This window comes from Stegastes partitus, unplaced genomic scaffold (genome assembly GCF_000690725.1).
Source record: "Stegastes partitus isolate 25-593 unplaced genomic scaffold, Stegastes_partitus-1.0.2 Scaffold39, whole genome shotgun sequence".
Taxonomy (NCBI): domain Eukaryota; kingdom Metazoa; phylum Chordata; class Actinopteri; family Pomacentridae; genus Stegastes; species Stegastes partitus.
The window spans coordinates 209,980-231,577 of NW_007577770.1; the positions used below are offsets into that span (position 1 = coordinate 209,980).

The following is a 21,598-nucleotide window of genomic DNA, read 5'->3' on the forward strand; positions in this document are numbered from 1 at the left end:
ATAAATATTACATTATATTACATGGGCATTGGCAGGGAGTCAGCAGGTCAAAGATGGTTGTGCATTTAGAAGGAGGACAGCTGTGGGAACAAAAGTTGCCCTCCTTCTTTGAGTCCGGCAGCCTGGGCTGTGAAGGCGACGTCCAGAGGAGAGCCACGCAAATTTTTTTTATAAATGTCACTGTTCTGGATCCAAGCAAGTTACTGCTCTAATAATTAAAGGCTATGCTCTATTTTAGAGTTTTTGGACAAATTGTAAAATAAAGGAAAGCATGTTTATGCAGGTATAGCTACGGAAGTGAAAAGTAAGTGTAGTCGAACTTGGGGTACATGACTTATTGGTATTTCCAGAACATTTGAGGGGCAAATATTACTCCCATTACTGTTTAGTTTTGTTGGGGGTTTTTTGTTTGTTTTGTTTTTTGTTATTTTTGCTCCATTGTTTTCGTATGCATTGTTTGTCTTTCTACCTGCTTTCAGCTCACCCCGACTGGTCGGTGCAAATGTAGATGTTTGCTCTCCCTGAAACTGGTTCTGCAGGACATTTCTTTTTGCTAAAGAGAAGGTTTTTCCTCTCCATTGTCCCTAAAGAGCTGTTCAAAGGGAATCTTTGGATTTGTTGGGTTTTTCTCTATAGTTTTGTAAGGTTTTCACTTGACTATGTAAAGTGTCTTGAGATTACCTGTAGGGGGGATTTGGAGCTATATAAATAAAACTGAACTAAAGCAAGTCTTGTTTAATAACTGGTGAGCTCATTTATGATTATAGAGCACCTTACACAACAACACTGTGTGTAAAGTAGTTCGACTCAGCACTGTGTGGAGCCACAACATTAAAGTACCATTTAGATGTTATCACCCTGCACTGAACCAGCAACTGACCACTTGTTACCCAGCAGTACTTTCACATTTGATATTTCAGGACATTTTTCTGCTAATTTTGAAGACTGAATCTTGCAGGACTTTTTTTAAAATGGAATATTCCTGCACTGTTACACTGCTGGTTTTCTTTCCCTCCTAAAACTCATCTCTGTTTATTAAAGTTACAGATTTAAACTTTTTTAAATTTTTTGTTCCATGAAGATGATCATTTCGGACTTGGATGTAACTCTACACTATCGCGTGCAGATCTGGAAAGCCATACATGATTGAACCAGAAACTGATTCTGAAGAATAATAATAACGATACAGGAAGCCCAACGCCACAAGTTGACAGATTTCATATGAAACTCCAGAAGTCTGAATCTGTGTTTTTGAGACTGTCATTACAACATCGCAGCTTTACAGATGGAGATACTCACCCATACTGTTGACTGTTTATTTCACTCTTGATGCATCTTGTGTGTGTAAAACACAATGTAGAAATGTTAGCAAGGTAAAATAAATAAATAAACTACACCTTTGGTATTTTAGTCTTTGGTGTTATAGAAGTTAATATCCACCCAGCAGTACAGCAGCCTAAATAGCTGTGCGTATAGCAGTTGTATTGGACAATATTTGCTCTCTGGAGTACGGCGGGATCAGCTGATTTGTCTCCTCTGTAATCTTTGTCATCTCAGGCTTTTCTAAAAGGTTAACATGTGAAGGTGTGGAATTATACCGTGTGATCATAAAGGAATAAAAAGCACATAGAAAGTGCAACACTCTTGTTGGTGACCGACAATAAAAGTGTGATGAGGCTTTACTTAATAAGTTACTAACAACCACAGATTGAGCAACTCAGCAGGAAACAAGATCATATTCACCCCAATTACTCAAAGACAGACTACATGGTCGACGACAGAACACTTGTATGACTCAGTCTATATGCTAAGAGCACGTCTCCTTGTAAAGTTTTCTGGTTTTCCACTGTGGCCAGTACTGCTGTGACGAAAGACAGAGTCAGACAGTTATCCATGCGCTTATAGGAGAAGGTTCAATAGCACATACATCTTTCATATATATTTTTAAAATGGATATGATAAAAAAAAGTCTAAATCCTGATATGATAAATAAAATTAAGCACGAGAAGGACTTGAGGTAAAAACAAATTCCTACTTAAGAAGTTGAACCTCTTCTCTCAAAGAAGCATTGTTTTTGTGTGCGCATGGGTCAGCTTTGTGGTAATGTGTTTCTCTGTGTGAACAGGTCAGCCGTGGTACCAGTGCGAGTTTTTGTGTTTGTGTACTGTGTGAGTTTCTGCGGTTTAGTTGTCTGGAATGTGAGTGGGCCACTGACAAGGCATGTTCTTCATCAGAAAGCCATCGAGAGCGTAGGGAGGATGGATTTACAGCACCACTGACGAACTGCTAGTAAACATACACACAAACAACTACTGTTGTATTATATCAGACTATTGACACATTTGTAAATTCTTAAAGGCATAGTCTGACATTTAAGAAGTACGCACGGCCACTTTTTACTGGGAGTTTGATGAGAAGAATGATATTGTTTACATAGCAATCATCTTAGCATAACGACTGAAAAGGGGAAAACAAACAGTCTTGCTCTGTCCAAATGTAACAAAATCCAGCAGTTCTAAAGCTCATTAACAAACACGTTAAATCTCATTTGTTGAATCTAGCCAGTATTAAAGCAACACGTTGTTTTGTACTGTATGAATCTGGGTTATGTGCTGGACTATGTCTTGGCTGGGTGGTTAATTCCCCGGAGTCTTGTTGTCTCTCCAAAATCTCGACAGGAAACCAACACACACGCTGTTGTGCTAACTGGTGGTAGTTTCATTTCTATGGCACAGACACCAAAGTGGTATAGATTTTATGAAAATCAGCAAAAAATCTAATCCATACATTACCCCTGTCTTTTAATAAACTGTTTTCTACTAGAACCTGTTGCCAATTAATGAGGTCTGTCATGATTCAAGCTCTTCCCTTGGATTTGTAAGTGGCCAAAACTTCCCAGCATTCGCACAGGTGATGAGGTCACTACAGTTACTGAGGCAGTGACTTTGTGGTCACTGACACATACCGGTTGTCAGGAGACATGTGTTTGGCCATACTTTAATGAGTAACTACCTCAATGCTACAAGCAAAAAAAAAAAAAAAACAGTCACACACTGCGGAATATTTTAAAGTTGTTGTGGGATCAGATTCACAGAAGTCTCACCTCTCTCTGCTGTAGTCTGTTATTACATGTGAGCCTGCAAACACTAATCTCACATGTCTGGACTTCTCTGTGTACAAATATTACAGATGTAGTTAACTTGTTTACGAGCAGAAGACAGGTTTTGTCAGTCATCGAGACGAAGGAAATATTTGTTTGCACTTCTCAAGAGGAAGCTCAGTACACCACATTAACTTAAAAAGAAGTAAAAGATTGCATGACAAAAAGAAATAAACAGAAGTCAGACATCAGCCGTCCTAAATGCTTTGCTAACGTTTGCTGGTAATTCACAGTACGCACTTCCACATCTAGAGAAGCATAATCTATTTGGACTGCTTTAAACCAGCAGATCTGAAGACACTATGGAAGATCAGAACTGCTGCACAAATTATTTTCTTCTGATAAAGCCTATTAAATTGTGTTGTATAGCCGGTTTAGTCATCAAAGAGAGTTATGTTGCCTTCACAACTATTGCTAATATGCACTGCAGTGCTGGACGATGAAGTAGGCTGCATCAAACAACATATGAGCAGAAACAGTTTGAAGATGTGATCAGCGCAGTAAAGAGGAAGAAAGAAAAGAAAAGGTGAGATTTCTGCTTCGCCACTCCTCAGCAGCATGAAATAACACTCAGGATTGCTCAGCGACAGTCAAGAGTTGCTTTATGCACTTTATAAACGTTGCATAAAACATGCACAGTGGACATAGGTACTGATTAAGTGACATGATAGTAACAGTAGACAGTAAACAAAATGACATATGGCAGGCCGTTCTATACCAGCTTTCCAGACAATCTTCCAGTAGATATGGATGGATTTTATGCTCTATAGGTTTAATAGAGGGCTTTTACAAGCTCAGGTCCAGGCTCAATAGGTGCAGTGTAATGGAAGCACACAGTAGAAGGGTTGAAAGTGGACGGCAAACACTAGCACTGAGTGAACACTGGAAATTGAAGGACTATATTTTTATAGTCTTTTTTTTTTTTTTTTTTTAAATCACTGAAAACAAAATCAATGAGACCTTGATACCTTAATCAATATTTGTGTACATGTCAGATGGATATCAAGGCTTTCTATTCATTTTATCCACCTCTTTCATTATCTCTCAAGATGGATGGGTGAATAATGCAGAATTTGCAATGAGTACCTCCTGCATTCTGTTCCCTTTGCCACGTTGACAAAGACAAACTATTGCTACAGTATTGATCGAGTAAATGAAAAAGGCAGGGCTGTGGAAATGTCCAGCTGATGTGACTAATAATTCAATCGGCCTGTCTTCCCTTTCAGTTCTAACAGTTCTTCCAGTTCTAATAGAGCAGATTACAGGGCTTTGTGCCACCATTGCTTTTCAGCTCTCTGTGTCAGTTCCAATTCCTTGGCAGGTTCTCGAGGATCCTGCGTCGGTGTGAAGGGTTTGTTACTCCTGCGGCACATAGGTCCTCCTCAGTGATGCCGCTGTGGAAGACAAAGAGTTTTGAATCTGGCTGGACTAAAAATGCTGACATGAGTCAAACATAGTCATACAGTCTGATAGATTTGTGCAAATGCATGTGGTGTCAATGTCTCTATACAGCTGCAAGAAGTCATATAGCATACACAGCTTAACATTAGGGATAATACACCATTTTTTTTCGTTTGTACTTTACCTCAAAGAAACCATCTCACATTTTCGAGTCCGTCATAAAACCTTATTCATGTGCCCATACACTGAAAGATTTTTTTTAGTCCTATAAGCATTCCTCCTTTTCAACCAGCCATGAAAAGATGTGCTTCCACTGGCGGCCTGTGTTCTATGTAGTCCAAACTTTATCTTCAGTTCAAGGTTCTCTGTGTGAGATTTTGCTCATAAATACAGCAGCAAATAATCTGCCATGTAGAGATACAGAAGAGTAACGGCGTCTAAACAATGAAACCACACTTTCTCTGTTTGTGTGTTGTAATCTGAGCGTCTCTGTTCTATGCTTTGGGAGTCGGCTGTAAGTGCATGTTAGTCCCTCTCTTTGAAACTGCTGACCCCCCCGCCTTTATAAACAGACTGAAAGTGATCTCTCACACCGTATGGTTAAATTGAACGTCCAGGCCAGAGCGTTCAGTCAGTGTCCCCAAAAAACTACATACATACATATCTATGTGTGTGTGTGGTATTTGCTTATTTTATGTGCACTTGTTTGACCCCAGCTCAGCATAAGAGTCTGCATACCTCTGCTTCCACTCTTTGTTGTTCTGCTCTAAACCGACAATTTACCACAACAGTTTTTGTATGTGTGTTTACTTGCGTGTCAGCTGGTTGAAACAGACAAACATGGAGTGGAGTGGAGTAGATGCAGCACAGCGAAGGAGAGGCAGGTCAAGTAAAAATAAATTCGAGGCAACAAGAAGTTGTTATGGCCATTCAGTGTACTTTTTGATGTTAGCGTGGGCTAACTGTTGTGGGTGTATGTCCTTTTTTATTTTTTAAATTTTTTTTACATACACTACCTTTCTGATTCTAGATGAAACATGGGGGGGATGCTGGTGCGCCAGTGCGTCAACCAACCTGGCTATTGAGTCTGAGTGAGTCATATCAAAAGGTATCGTCCAGAGTCCTCTTAGCACCAAATTCCCTCTTTGTGATACTATTGCTCTCATGCAGCTTAAGAAGTAGATGCTGTGTTGGGTAACACAAAGAGGGACTCTGGAAGTAACTCTGCTGACTTGTGATTGGATTTATTTTAGCATGGATAACTGTCCTGAGGTTCTAGCTGCTAACCTGACAGCAATACTCATCTTACAAAGGATAAGCATGACTGTCACATGCATAGGAGTAATCTGATTAGACCTTCTGCTGATTATTGCAACTGGCTTGTGAACACCAAAGTCATTGCTGCAAGCAAGTGCACATTAAGACCCAAAACTTGTATCATGTGCCCTATACTTTCATTTCAAACACACAAGCTCACCACAGAGTAAAGAAGAAAACAAGTGCTGCTTTGAACAAAAAAGAAGAAGAGGACAGTCAGTAGTGTAAAAAAAATTGCACAATGTTTTGGTGGTCAACAGTTTCGATGCTACATTTAACAGTCCAAATAATAGAGTTTGCATTAAGGTGGCATATAAACTACCTAGCAGCAACCACAATGTCTCAGTGTTAGAGTCAGTGCATGAATTCCCGTAGGCTGCTGTTCCTGTAATGATTGCTTAATGTTGGCTACCAGAAAGCTCACTCAAATTGAAATGACTAACATAGGCAACATTTCCCCTACATGTGCTTTCCCCCCCCTATTTCCTTACTGGTGTTTGTATTAGCACTGCAGTCTGTAACACTTAGCTGTGGAGTGTCCAAATACAAGTCTATATTAGCATCTTCAGCTTTGTTCAAATTTAGGTTTTCTGGCTCTAATAACAGAAAAAAAAAAGTCACGTTTTTTGTGCTCGTCTATAAAATGACATACACGAATATTGAGCCAAATTAATTTTACCTGAAATAATCCAGGTCATCCCAGCCATTGAGGCTCAGTCCCAAGGTGTATTTTTGAAGGCCCAGGGCACTAAGCAGCTCCCGCACGGTCTCTGGTGCACCTTTGAGGACAGAGACCTACATTGAGGTAAAGTAGACAGAATTTTTAGATGGAACCAAGCAGAACATCTTTTAACATTTGTCTCCAAGAGCGACGTCGTACCTCTTTCTCCCAGCTGTAGCCTCTATCTCCATGTATGGAAGGGCCATTTCTGTAATTCGGCCTCTTGTTGCGTATGGAAGGACCTCTCTGCTCTGTGGGGAAGAAGTCTACTTCGCTGAGAGACTTGGCCATTTGCAAAGCAGTGAGTGAGTTGTCTCCTGTAGGCCCAGGAGGCTGCTGATCCACCAACCACGAAGCAGAGCTCTGACAATGTGCTAAGCGAGTGGGAGTGTAGGGGAAAGCTGATGGTGACTTGGCTGCTTGAATAGGATTACTCCTTTCTGGAGGAAGATGATGTCGTCCACATCTGGCTTTTTCCCTGATGATTGCTGAGTGATTCATATACAAGTTCCTTACATTGCCCTCAGGCTTTATGGAGTCCTTACCAATATTTTTACTCTGGTATTTATCTCGAGGTTGTGCAGTCTGTTCCTGGTACTGTGTGATGGCATTACTTGAGGGTGGCGGTATGGGGGATGGGTTTTGGGCTGGGAAAAGCTGATAGGAGGAGTTGGTTTGGGATGTATGGAGGTCATTAGTTGGAGTGCAATGAGGCAGGATGGCTGGAATTTCAATCTCTGTAAAGTCTGACCTTCTACACGGTCTTCTGTCAAAGCCCTGACGCCCTGAGACTTTTGGGAGCTGCAAGGCCTCATTTCCAGACCAGATCACCTGAGGGTCTCTTCGCTGGGGGAGAGCCTCCTCCGTCCTACGTGCCACGGACACACCTTCAAAGATGAAGTAAGCAGGGTTGGTGTAGCTGCTTGGAGTGAGTTTGAGAGGGACTGCGGTGGACCTGCAATGAACATACAAGTCTTGAAGTCAGACAGCTTAACTAAAGATCAGTTTTGCAAAATGTGTCTTTAATTCTCACTCACTTTCTTCACAAGAAATTCTTAAAATGTATTTAAAAAGTGTTCCTTAGCAGTAGCATTGTAGCATTATAAGTGTATAAACCAAAGTGTCCTTGTCCTAAAAACACAAGGCTACATTGATGTGGACTTGTCGTTACAGATACTGATGAAAAAATAAAACACAATCCACTAGTCTAGTCTGAAGGCCTATGCAATGGCAAACACTGCACAACAGTTTCTTGTAGTTTGTGACATGACATTAAAGATCACATGATGTGAAAATCCACTGTTTTTGCATTTTGTATGCCACTCAGAAAGAGCAGCTGCCTCACAGCCCATCTGGTTTGTTTGCTTTCTGCAGCTGCTGCTTCTGCTAACTCTAATATGTCTCAGTCGTTTCATTGCCATGCACTGATAACAATACTTTTTAAACCGTTACATTGTTTGACAAACCAAACTTACACATGAGTTGAAAACAACAATTGTGCGATGAATCTGGCAATATTTCCATATGAAAAAAATGTTCAATAGGAGAATTAGAAGCAATATAAAGTCCTGATCTCACACACTCTCATTCCCGTCAATTAGCTGCCGTCCAGACGATGACAGCAGCAGCTCAGCAGCACTTGAGCTACAGACAGTGAAATGGCCTGTTTTGGACAGTGTTCAAACCAGGAGCTATACAGAGACGGACAATGTAAACATTTTTGCAGCATTTTGAGCGGAAAAATTGAAAGACACACACTGGGGACCTATATGACTTCCATTAATACGCTGAAAAGTGGCACAATGTGGGACTGATAAAGCTCTTGAAATTCTTGGTAGAAAAGCATTAATCTGCATCAGTGCCAATCAACAATACCAAGGAAAACTGTAAAAAATATGGTATACATTTAACATTGCATTGTACAAGGAAAGTGTGAACAAATGAATTTGACTGATCAGTGTTGCTGCCAGTGCACTGCGCCAAACTTTTTCAGGAAATTTGCCATGTTTTTTTGATTAGTGGCCAGTGATAGTGAGAGATTCAAGTGTTGAAACAGATGCTTCACATTCTTACTGTTTTTATCAAAAAACAGAACAATAGCATGAAGAGATGATTCACAGTTTTTCAATACACTGTAACACATTTCCCCTGCTCATGGCCAATGAGACTAGGAACAAACTTCTGAAGAAAAATCCTAATTTTCTTGAAATAGTATGCAGTGGAAATTGAATCCAACTTTAAGCGTCATAATATAGAAAAAATATCCTGATTTGTAAACCTCCTAAACAAAATATTACTCAATGAAAAGAAGATAGCTGGGACTGGGTGATATTTTTTCAATGAGCCCTCGAGAACTCTTCACTCAGAACTGGAGGCTTTCTGCTGGTTTACACGGATGCTCGAAAACATTTAGAGGTCCTCACCTGGTCATTGGGATACGTGTCGTTGCAGGAGACATGTGTCCCCTCCCAGGACCTTTATCGTCTTTCTCAAAACAGAACCACTCTGGAAAAAGTCAAATTACAGGAAATAAACAACTCATTTTGTAAGAAGCAAGACTTCTTCAAAGTTGATGTGCTTTATGTAGGCCAAAGGCTATTGCCAGTCTCACAGCATAATCTGTGCGTGTGTGTGTGTGCGTGTGTGTGTGTTGTGCCTGACCTGGTGGCATAATACCCATCTGTCTTGTTTCAGTGTCTCAGGATGCATCTGGTCATTCAATCAGCAGCCAAAAGAGGAAGCGGTCGATAGATACCAGCAAGCGCAAAGCCAAGCCAGGGGTCATTGAAGAACCAAATAGAGGAAGCAATGTGAGAAGAGTCCAAGAATGTAGTGACAGTGGAGAAGAAAGCTTAGTAGGAAGTGATAGTGCAAGCAAGGCAGAAACTAGGAAAAGGCTAGTTTCGGCTGACCCACCATAGATCTTCTCCCGTGTTCCTCGCCTGTCTTTAGGCACATGGACCCTGACCCGCCCTCGTATGGAGCCCATCTCCTCACCTCGGTGACTTAAAAAAGTCTCAAACTGCTCTGATGCACCGGTGAGTGAGCGCAGAGCCACACAGCATTCACCTGTGACAAAGATTTATATAAATTACTGATCGGGTGAATGGAACACTTCATTCAATAAAACTGACTTGATGTATCACATTTGATGTAGGCCACATACAAGGCCAAGTAATTACATTCACCACAATCAGTTCAGAATACTGTGAATATCAAATCTGTGCATATTTCCATATAAAGATCGTTCTTTCTGCATTGGAGTGGGAGCGCAGTTCTGTAGAAAGAACTGCAAGCTCTTAATGAAACTGTTTAAAGGCACATGTATCATTTCTGAAGGTATAGCGCAAAGCTGCAAAGTTTATTAAATCTAAAATTTTAACACTGTGAGCAGCATGAAAGCGATGCCATTATGCAGTGGAGTGGTGGAGGATGTATTCGCTTCCTTTACTTGTGTAAAAGTACCAATACCATATGGTTAAAATATTTCTGTTACAGGTGAAAGTCCTGAAGTGAAAATGTACTTAAGTACTTATAAGAGTGTAAATATTATCACAAAAATGTATCAAAAGTAAAAGAAGCCAAGACAGGAAAATGTGACTGTTTTATCTTATATCATTGGATTATTATTACTCATTCATTAAAGTAAAAGCAGGATTTTGCTGTTGTAGTTGACTGAGGTGGAGCGCATGTTGAACTATTTTATATCCAACTGCAACCAAGAATGATTTTCATTATGGATTGATTTGCTGATAATCTTCTTCATTATTTGACAGAGCGTTTGATTAGTAAAAATTCTGAAAGCAGTGAAAAATGCCATCACAGGTGGTCTAAAATATAAGAAGAGTTGCCAATATTCTGTCAATCAGCTGATTCAATTACTAATCATTACAGTTGTACTTGTATTAACTGTTGGGTAGTTTAAATCAGTCCAAAACATTGTAATTTATTCGTGCTTCACGTGTTTTCTGTGCAGAAATCTTAATTTTTAAAGTCACTAGTAATTAGATACATTTTGTGAATTAAAATGTTTCTCTCTAAGATGTACTGTAACAGGTGTAATAGGGGCATGAAAAGAAAAGACAAGAGTACAGGCACCTTAGATCAGTACAGCACTTGAGTAAATGTGCTCAGTTACATTACACCACCACCATTATGTCCTGATTACAGTGATTACAGTAAATTTAAATCACAACAACACGGGTGAACTGTGTCTTTCAAGGTACTGATTAGCAACATCAGCAAAATTCACAGAAGTTTTAAATGTACTAGTAAATTAGACAAAATGAATGTGCCCTGTGACCAACCGTATGACTCAAACCCGTCACATGACTTCACAGACAACAGCAGGTGTTGATCCTTAAGGTACTCCATGTCAGACATTATTGGAAGGAGCTACGACAGACATAAACAAACCACGAGTTAGCAAAAAGACTTAAATAACAAACAACACTTTAAACCGTTTCCAGATGGACTGAGCCTCTGACCTTTGGCAGTTGTTTGAATGACCAGCCCAGTTTGAGAAAACCTGGAACATCACAGCTCTGTGAGTCATTCTCGCTGGAGCGTCGCGTCTCTGCACAAAAAGACATGAAGGAATTTTTGCTACTGTCCTGCAAAACGCTTTCAAAAAACATATTTCTGATATGTCATCCTACCTTCGAGGCACGTGGAATGAAATTCAATGAAGAACTTTGCCTTGCTTGCCGTTTTCACAATGGCTTCAATGCCTTCAAGCTCAATCCAGGCCCTCTCTGTGCTGGAATTTGATTCTGTTTAAATTAAAAAACAATCGTGTTCACTTAAGAAAAAACTCAGGTATATTCCATCTGTTTGTGTCCGAAGGGCCACAACAATGACAGCACCTGTTTTGGAGCCGGGAGGTGATGTCACTCCCACTTGGAATGTGGCAAAAACAGGTGAGTGATCACTTGTGAAGATGTCATCTGTGCAACCTGGTTGAAGATAAACCATTACAATACTTACTTATTAGAATTTCAAAAACAACACTACATACAGATGGATGACAAATGACAAGACAAACCATTATGAAGTGTCTTAGTAAGATGTTGAGCCATCATGTGCTCTCAACAGCTTCAATGCACCTTGGCATTCATTCTTTATGTCTCTGGAACTCTACTAGAACAACATCATTGTGTGTTTTATTGATGGTGGTGGAGAGCGCTGTCAAACACGCCAGTCCAAACAGAGAGCTGGTGACTATGAAGGCCATAGTATGTGCATAGCATCATAGAGCTGTTTTAACATAGGATAAATGTGATCCTTCAAGGGTTCAGGTTTTTCCTTTAATTTGTCACCATCTGTATCCTCTATGGATTGTGGCTAAAATGATGTAACAGCACTGTAAGGCACATGAGCTGTCGAGCAATATTTCCACAGATGTGTCAAAACATTACTTATGAGGCACAGAATTGTTCTGCTACTACCTGGTAATTGTGATGTTTTTTTCATAGTTAGCTGAGCATAGTCAGAAACAGAAGCTCAGGCTGAATTAGAGGAAATGACTCTGTTTCTTTATGTGCCACAGGCCAGGATGTAGGGTTGACCGTTACTCATTCTCACAGTTGCTCTCATTTCACAGTGGTACGAAAGAAAAAAAATGACCACAGATATCTAAGTTGAGAGAGCTGCAAAAAATCTGCAACTCAACCACTGCCCTGTCTTTACTGCTCTCAGACATGTTGTATACGCTTTATTTAAGTTTATTTTTCTCGTCAAAGCTTTTTTTAAAATCTCCACCTCTTACCATATGCAGTGCAGATGATGTGTGTCTCTGGGTAGGACTTCCACAGAATCCTGTCACACCATGATGGAACATTGACTCGCACCTACAAAACAGATTTAGCTATACTATAATCAGCAATGTATTGTATATTTGTATGTTAGCAAAATTAAATTGCCAGATATAGATATAGTACATAGCGTCATATATATAGGCATAGCGTCATTCCCGCTATGCCAGACATTCCTGATTTAGACAGGAGGTTAACTCCTAACCTTCTATTTTTAGTGACCAGCGCAGCTGCTCCCAAAGTCGCCTATCTGTACAGACCCCTTAAATAGGATTAGGTTACAAACAAATTATCTTAAGTAGTGTATACTTAGAATGCTCCTAGGGTATTTTCTTTGTAGTTGTACACATGTATTATATATATACAATGCCTATAAAACAGTATTGACCCGCTTCAAAGTTTTTTACTGCTTTTCATCATTGAATCATGATCAATACAATTTGGCATTTTGACAAGAATTTACACAAAAGATGAAAGTCTTTTGAAGTGAGAAAAAAAGAATTCTACAAAGCAATGTCAAGTAAATTTAAATATAACATGTAAAATACACATGTATAAGTATAGCCTTAAGTCAGCACTTAGTAGATGCACCTTTGGCTGCAATTACAGCATTGAGTGCATAAGTCTTAATTAACTTTGTGCATCTGGACAAATTAAACACCATTTTCTGCGCAAAATTACTTAAGCTCTGCCAAGGTGCATGATCATGACTGAACAGCCCCTTTCAACTTCAGCCCCAAATTCTCAATTGGATTGAGATCTGGGCTCTGACTTGGCCACTTCATAACATCGTTCTTGTTGTCTTTAAATTATTTCTCTGTGGCTTTGGCTGTATGCTTTGGGTCATTGTCTTGCTGGAAAACAAATCGTCTCCCAAGCTGCAGTTCTCTTGCTGACTGCATCAAATTATAATGAAAGATTTCCTCATACTTTGCTGCTTCCATTTCACCCTCTACCTTCACAAGCCTTCCAGGGCCTGCAGCCAAGAAACATCATGATGATGCCACCGCCATGCTTTACTGATAAGATTTGTGTGTTTGTGATGATGTGCAATGTTTGGTATGCACCAAACATACCGTCTAGTTGTGATGGCCGACAGAACCTCTTCTTCCAGTTAATTTAAAAGTCTCTCTCGTGCCTTCTGGCAAAATCTCGTTGAGATTTTTATGAGCTTTAAGTGGCTTTCTTTGTTGTATGCACAATCCTTCTCATCTCACTGACTAAGGCTTGTATCTCCTTCAGAGGAGTCATAGGTGTCTTGGTGGCCTTCCTCACTAGTCTCTTTCTTGTGCAGTCACTCAGTTTTTAAAGACGGCCTGTTCCAGGCAGATTTACGCATATATTCCTTCCACTGTACTCCAAGAGACATTCAGTGACTTGGAAAAGTTCTTGTGTCCATCTCCTGACTTAGAGCTTTCAATGGCCCTTTCACAGAGTTGCTTAGAGTGTTCTTTTATGTTCAAGGTGTAGCGAGAGCTGCGAGAACTGATTCACCAGTGACTGGACCTTTCAGATACAGGTGTCTTTCTACTACAATCACTTGGGACACATTTACTGCACTCAGAAAATCCCCATTTCATTATTGGGTGACGTTTAAGGGGGTGGGTCACTTTTAAGGGGGTGGACACTAATCCAATCATTGATTTTAGAAGTTCTATTCTTAATTGTTTGACATTACTGTGTATAAAGTAAACATGAAATTGTCTTTTTGGGGAAAAAAAAAAAGCATTTAAATTGACCATGATTCAACACTGAAAAGCCAGAAAAGGTTAAACCTACTTTTGAAAAGGTACCGTAGTGTCTTAAATACCTATGGATGGTAAGTATGACAAAAACAAACCAGAAAATGTCATTAAAAAATTATTACAATACACAGTAAGACAGAAAGAAATCGTCATGTAAAAGATTTCAGACTGTACCACCTCAAATGACGCTGAAAGCCCTGGAGTCATGCCACTAGTGTGGATAAAATCCTTGATGGACTCAAAGTAATTCTTGAGCATTTCCCACAATTGCTGGAAACTACTTTTATGTAGATATTGTTTTTATTTTGGGCATGCATCCTCTGTCCTGTGCCTGAAAGAATTTATTTCGGTACACCATTGTCTTTCTTTGACACATTTTTGAGTAACAAGAAATGACTCACTCCCGAGGTCTTGTACTTTTGCCACAGGTAGCAGTCTCTGGAGCCTCGTTCATACCGATAGGTGGGTGGAAATGCAATCTTCTCTTCCTCTTAACCGTGAAAAACAGAGAACGACAACAGAGTAAGATAAGCAAATGTAGAGCCGAATTGAAATGAAATAGTACTCTTATTTATCATGTATTTTGTAAAATAGCTTTTTAGTTTTTATAGAGGAACTGTGTGATACAGTAATGAGAGCTGTCAATATAAAAAAAAAAAAGAAGTAAAACTGAAACTCACTGAAATTGAGAAAGGCCTTCCTCTTGTGTCTCTCTCGTGTCAGTTGGTCAGCACACATAAGCTCTTCAAACTCCCTTTTGGATACATGTTTCAGGATGTCCTGGAGTCAGTACGCCCCAGAAAGAAGCAGTAACATCATTGTCTTGGATTTCTCAAGAACAACAAATGACACGGAAATGAAAGCTGTCGGTCTGACCTGTACGTCCAAGTCAAGCCTGTAGTTGAGGTCTCCACACCAGAAAAGATGAGTGAAACGCAGGCTGATGTCAAAAGCTCCGAGCTGTTTGTCCCCCAGAGAGAGCAGTCTGAGGATGTCTACAAAATTCTGGTTCCTTCTGGATGTTGAATACATTGCAAGACAGACATACACTTTTAAAAGAGCATAGAAGAGACAGGAGCACACACACTTCATACATAAATACACACAATTCACCTGAGGACTTTCTCACTTCCAGAGGTCAGGTGACAGTTAACAAACCCAAAAGACGTCCCATTGAAGAGAAAGGAAATCCCAACTGCTCCCTTGTTTCCTGAAACAAAAGGAACAAATCAACCTTAAACCTCCAGATTAACAAAAGATTTTTTGTTGTCTTTAATCATGTATTGATCTTGTGGGCTGTCAGCCAAGATGTTGTGCATGTTCTTTATTTGCATTGAGTGCTGGTGGCAGTGAGATCATGCAGGTTGGCTTACCCAAAGTGTTCCCTAAGCCAGTCTTCACGCTGGCTGTGTTCACATGGCTGATGCGACTCTCGTGCTCTGGCTTCACAAACACCGCCAGCCTCATATTCCAGAGGGACTGCACTGCCACCTACAGGACATTGTCCCACATTACAATCAATTATAACAATTTCCAAACAGTCCAGGAATATATAATTACAGATATCTCTGTCAATCCGACCTATTTTATAAAGTCAGGCCTTTCTCTGAAATGCATACAGATGTGATCTGAATTATTTTCATTTCTAATCACATCTTTAGGAAAACGCGATGTTGCTGAAACACTGGAAAATGGGTTCTCTGACACTTCTACAGCCAAGTATAAGAATTCAGTTTTACATGAAAGTCAGTGCCCTTTAAAATACTGAAAAATCTGTTTTTGTCATTGTACTTGTACCGTACTATAAAAAAAAAGGACTTCCTGATTTACAGAATGTTAAAATATCTAACTTCATTAGACTGAAATTCCAGGATTGACCCAGGTATGACTGGACTATATGTATAAACTGCATGCCTCTACACAGCTGTCAGTTGAAATAGGTCTCGTTGATATTCACCTAACGCATCCAACAAATTACACAAATATTGTTACACATTGTGCTAAAAAGCAGAAACATTATAGTAGATACAGCTTTGTATTTTGGATGACAGGACAGAGCAGAAACATCAGATTGCATAATATTACATGATATAAATATAACCTTTGTAAAGAAAGCAGGGGGAATGTTTTAAACAGTATGAACACTGATGATTTCTGTGATTTGAGATAGTGAGATTTTGAACCATATTTAGAAGATGAATAACTGTTTTGACAATATACATCTTGGCTTGGAGGCATGTGTCAAATCACTGCAGATAAACAGTCACTAGGTATCTGTTACGTATGCTAACATTTTGTGTGTTTTTAGTTTGCATATTTATCATGTGTAAAATTATCATAAAAAATTTTTAAAATTGTGAAAAAAGTTCGTGAAATTGTTAATATTTGTGCAAAACAAGCGATGTTTGGTACAAATTCTAAATATCTGATTTTGAAATGAAATCCCACTGATAGTACAATGTATTCTATGAGCAAACCTTTACTTCACTTGTTCTAACAAAAGAATACCATGGTGATTTTGCATTACACTCCTATAATACTGTCAGACTCACAATGAAGCCTGGAAAAAAATGTCTCAAAACCCAAATATGACCCTTTATCAGACTGTAGAGCTCCCTCTAGAGCTACAAAGTATTAGAAACTATTTTTACATGTTGCGGTGTTCCTCTAGTCCCGTAAACAGCCTTTGACGGATAAAATTAGTGAGTTACTCATTTAAAGTACTCTAGGCTTGTAAATTTTGTGAAATGTTACCCTAGCTTTAAAAAATGTGGCTCCCCATTTAGACCTAAAATTCACATATTAAAGTTGAATAAAGATGGAAAACTAAGAATTACTTGTTTGAAGTCAGTGTGAGTATAGCTGCGAAGGGTTGCTTTGATATGTTCTGTCCACTCTCTCTCCCCCTGAGGGTTCTCCTGCGTCCCCAAAGCGTAGATGTCATGAGGCAGCAAAGCTGTCGACTCATCGGGGGTGTGTCCCAAACCACAGCAGGTCACCCACGTCTGCAGGCTTCGAGGTGGAGGGGAACCACCTGTGTGCACAAAACACAACAAAATCAGTCAAAGCAAAAAATAAAATCCTGAAAAATCGTGTTTTCTGTGGCACGACGGTGAATCATTCCATCTCCACATTCATGGTTACCCATATTCCAGGTGCCAACAAACACAGAGACCACGTCAGGTTCACTCCGCTGAGAGTGCCTGGTTTTCATCAGCTGGAGCAGCTGGCAGAAGGAGTCGCATTTCTGAAAGAGATGACAGTGAATCGAGGTAAGAGAAACAGGAGATTTCAGTAATTAATAAAAGCTACTATCTTGCCTTACCCGTGCACTCTCAAACGTCATCTCCCGCGGTGTGTTGTGGTGGCTGTCAACCACCATGCGTACTTTAGCTGGACTGCTTTGGAACTTGACAATCTGAAGGACTGATAGACAGGAAACATGCTAACAGACACACATATACATACACATTCTCTCTCTCTCTCTCTCTCTCTCTCTATGTATATATAAATACAGAAAAAGAAAATGTGCAAGCAGGAGAAATGCTACATACTCTATAAAGTAAAGTATTTTCTTACTTCTGTCATGTGAGACCCTCTCTATACCAAATGAACCAGCCTTCCTGTCAAAAAGCAGCACCCCTGTGTCCACATCCACAGAAACAGTTTGTCTGCCATACCTCACCATCTTCACCTGCTCACACAAACAAAAATAACATTTACAGAGTCAGAAATCTGGTGACTTGTGGTGCTTTGTGTAGTCTTTTTAAAAGATAAAATGCAACTGAACAACAGACTAGTTACAGAACTGTATTGGCTGTAAAATGATGTGCCTTTTTTTTTTTTTATCCTGATTTACCTGAAAGGAGTGGACAGGCAGCTGTCTGGCATTGTTCTTGAAAGGAGTTACACTGGTGGGAGCAGGTTCAGGAGGAGGGGGGCTCTGCTGCACTGCCAGATTGTGATTGGTCACAGCATCTTGTAATGCTTTCAGTACCTTTATGGACAGAGGATATTGCAGCGTTACAATGTAACCACAGTCAACAACAAAAAAATAACACAACAGTTTTCACCTTTTTGAGTTATGACAACTTCAAACTAACTCATATTCAACCAACAAGTTATACTGAGTTAGTATGAGTCTTTTCGCTACAACTAGTGATAATTTAATTAACCAAGTACTTAATACCAAGTAGCATAAACACTAGTTTTAAAGTTTTTAAGGACTTAAAATCCTAAACTTAAGGTGCACAAAAATTAAGCTATCAAGCTAATATAATGAATTTGCTATGAGTTGAATTTTGTTGTAATCATTCAACACAAACATCCATCCATCCATTATCTACACACCGCTTAATCCTCATTAGGGTCGCAGGGGGGCTGGAATCTATCCCAGCTGACTCAGGGCGAAGGCAGGGGACACCCTGGACAGTCTATTACAGGTCTACACAGAGAGACAACCAACCAAGCACACTCACATACACACCTACGGACAATTTAGAATCACCGATTAGCCTCAACATGTTTTTTGACTGTGGTAGAAAGCCGGAGAACCCGGAGAGAACCCACGCTGCATGGGGAGAACATGCAAACTCCACACCGAAAGATCCCAGGCCTCCGAACCGGACCGCAAACCAGGGATCTTTTAGCTGCAATTTGACAGTGCTAAACACTGAGCCACCTTGCAGCCCTCAATGCAAACATTTCAGTTTAAATTGTACACAATATTAAGTTAGTGTAACAATTACTGAAATATTGTTATGTAGTACTGTCCATCACAAATTAGATGTTTTTTATTTGTCATTGTAAAAACTGTCATCAGCTGTCAATAGCTGAAAACTGTCTAGACCAAAGATAAAAAGTGGAACTTATCAGTGCCCTAACAGCACTATAGAAACAGTAGTGCTGAAGAAATTTAAACATATAGACTGACGGCAAGTGCTGCTAAGTAGTTTGTACAAGAATAAATACTGCTCCAAAATGTAGTTACTGTCATAAATCTTTAGTGCAGCAGCAGTAACATAAACAAACCTTTTTCTCCAACGAAGACAGGAGGCTGACCAAGGCTGAAATCTTACACAACAGGCTGTCCATCTCCATCTCTGGACCCTTGTTCCAAACACAAGACAAAGGCCACAATGAGTTTATATGCATGAGTTGTCATTTGAGAAACACTAAAAGTTGTTATTTTTCTTATGAACACTTGGGTTTTACTGCACCTGTGCCTTGTTGGGTGTTAAAGAGCAGCTTGGATGGTCAAAGACTTTGGCCAGAGTTTCCAGACTTGAAAGAGTCAGATCAATCTCACTGCAGAACCGATCAATGCACAAATTGAGTTTAATTGCACAAATAAGTTCATTTTTCCAAAATGCTTTTTGGAAATTCAAAATGTAATTTTAAATGATCTGACATATACAGTGTCGTGCATGTAGCAAACTCCAAAACCTACCAGTCCACACACTGTGAACTGCTCCTTCTGGTCACTTTAATTTCATTATTTAAATTGGATGCAATAAGAGAATGCTAACCTGTTTAGACCTTGGCAGGCAGCACCCAGAGTACGCTTGAGGTGACTTAGAGTTGTTGCCCCTTTATGCACATTCTCAATGTCGAGAGGCAGTTCACTGAAGAGGTAGTCGTTGAGCAGGCCAATCACCTCACCCGCAGTACTGTTAACAAATATAGTAGGTAGAATTCAGATTATAATATGCTATAAAGTAACTTATTTCTGTTCTCTGGACATTGTTGTTTGATCTACTAGCAAAAATTCCCTTTGAAACTTGTGACAAACAGAGTACACGAAGAACAGGAAGTGTTGTGTGTGAAGTTCAGCATAAAACAGCAAATGAATGCTGTTTAATAGTAGGACAAAAAAAAAAACAGAGAGAGTCAGAAGCAGATACAGTGTTTCACAAGTGGTTGCCACGCTTGATTGAAAACAGGTGCATATGTCGATGAAAAATGTTGTCTAGTAGTGAACATATTAATGTGACACTCAGTTTATAGTTCAGGTCAATTACAAGCTACAAGCTGACAAACAGTTGCAGGTATAAATCTATCTGATATTGTAATGCAAAATATGCAGTTAGAAACACAGATTATGCAGCATTGACAGGCACTTTTCAGAAAACAACTCTGATTTATCCTCTTATCAGGCTGACTAAATATACCTGGATGTGTTGAGCTCTTGCAACTTATCCAGGATTAGGGCATGAGGGGCTGGTTTTGCTGGTAGTCCTGTGAAAGGCACTGTGCTGACAGAGGCTGGAGCAGGAGGTGGCTTCTCATCATCTGTGCATACACAGAACGTATTATTCAACATTAATAACAAGCAAAGAATACTGCAGCACTAAGAGGAGGTTCTTAGTGACGTCATTACAAATGTTTATAGGCACAGATTTCAGAATTTGGACTAGAACTAGTATATTGTACAAAAGACGTTAGTATTTTGATGGCCCACCTGAGCTCTCGTCCCCGGTGTCTGTATCACGGGGAACGGGGTAGAGCAGAGGAGTGACCAGGCCTTTGTGGGGGTGCTGGTATCCCAACACCAAGTCCTCCAGTGTCCGAAAACAATTCACCTGCACCCCCTGTGTTGTCTGTGAAACACACAAACACAACAGCACCACATTTATTGTACATCCTGTATAAAACTGCATGACCTCAATCAAGTTCTTCAATTTGTTTTGACAACATATTATAGTTTTAAAAGGCTGTGCAGAAGAACAGGTAGCAGTGATACCAAATGCATATCTAGAAAGTTATGTGTGTATTCAAACAGGATGCAGTGGTCTACAGTAAAAAGACCTCAATCAGTTCCACGAAGAACAAAATATAAACTACTGCAATCTATTGCCTCATTATTAAACTTGTCATGAAACAAAGACGACAAAAACTCTAAAACATAAGGTTCTTTTAAAATACTTTGAGAAAACTTTGCATTGTAATCTGTGTATTCAATCTGACTTGAAATAAAATAGATGCCAAATTTTAACGTGTGAACTTTATCTGCTTGTTAGTGGTTGTTTCACACAGAACCCCCACCCTTCTTCCGAAATCTTGCTTGGTTGAACAAAGCAGAAGTATTTATTTGCATGACAGAAAAGGCACACACAGATGATGTGCTGTGATAAAAGGCATCCCAGAGGGGTTTAGAAAAGCTGTGGCCTGTGCCCCAAAGGAGAGGTGACATCACTGACAGCTACTTCCTGGCTACAGCAGCACTTGGCCGTCATGTTTCAGTGTGGTCCAACATTCCCCGTCAGTCTAAAATGCCCCCCCGCCCCCCTCCCCGAAAAAAACAAATGTCATTTGGCAAAGGACTTTCTACATGCATATATTCACACATGTAAGCCACAAGCACAAGAAAACCTTCTCTCAAACTTTCCACAAAACCCTGCACGGCTACACTTCAATGGAACTCAAAGCAGTACCGGGCAAC

The 21,598-nt window shown here is 39.8% G+C and overlaps 1 protein-coding gene across 2 annotated transcripts in view; it reads right to left on the bottom strand.

Annotated features, from left to right (window-relative positions):
- Positions 1-3,745: 3,745 nt before the first annotated feature.
- inppl1b (inositol polyphosphate phosphatase-like 1b) overlaps positions 3,746-21,598 on the bottom strand; it is a 30,297-nt gene continuing 12,444 nt past the window's right edge. For both annotated transcript variants that reach the window (XM_008303679.1, XM_008303671.1), the window contains 25 exons: positions 20,618-20,756; positions 20,328-20,448; positions 19,686-19,826; positions 19,377-19,464; positions 19,189-19,266; positions 18,017-18,154; positions 17,737-17,851; positions 17,483-17,583; positions 17,302-17,404; positions 16,995-17,191; positions 15,531-15,648; positions 15,271-15,367; positions 15,034-15,172; positions 14,838-14,937; positions 14,559-14,647; positions 12,367-12,448; positions 11,465-11,554; positions 11,258-11,371; positions 11,087-11,175; positions 10,907-10,994; positions 9,516-9,668; positions 9,023-9,104; positions 6,759-7,554; positions 6,558-6,673; positions 3,746-4,554 (listed from right to left, as the gene is read on the bottom strand). In XM_008303679.1, coding sequence (XP_008301901.1) covers positions 4,461-4,554; positions 6,558-6,673; positions 6,759-7,554; positions 9,023-9,104; positions 9,516-9,668; positions 10,907-10,994; positions 11,087-11,175; positions 11,258-11,371; positions 11,465-11,554; positions 12,367-12,448; positions 14,559-14,647; positions 14,838-14,937; positions 15,034-15,172; positions 15,271-15,367; positions 15,531-15,648; positions 16,995-17,191; positions 17,302-17,404; positions 17,483-17,583; positions 17,737-17,851; positions 18,017-18,154; positions 19,189-19,266; positions 19,377-19,464; positions 19,686-19,826; positions 20,328-20,448; positions 20,618-20,756 — 3,468 coding nt within the window. In that variant the 3' untranslated portion in view covers positions 3,746-4,460. The remainder of the gene's footprint in view (positions 4,555-6,557; positions 6,674-6,758; positions 7,555-9,022; positions 9,105-9,515; positions 9,669-10,906; positions 10,995-11,086; positions 11,176-11,257; positions 11,372-11,464; positions 11,555-12,366; positions 12,449-14,558; positions 14,648-14,837; positions 14,938-15,033; positions 15,173-15,270; positions 15,368-15,530; positions 15,649-16,994; positions 17,192-17,301; positions 17,405-17,482; positions 17,584-17,736; positions 17,852-18,016; positions 18,155-19,188; positions 19,267-19,376; positions 19,465-19,685; positions 19,827-20,327; positions 20,449-20,617; positions 20,757-21,598) is intronic.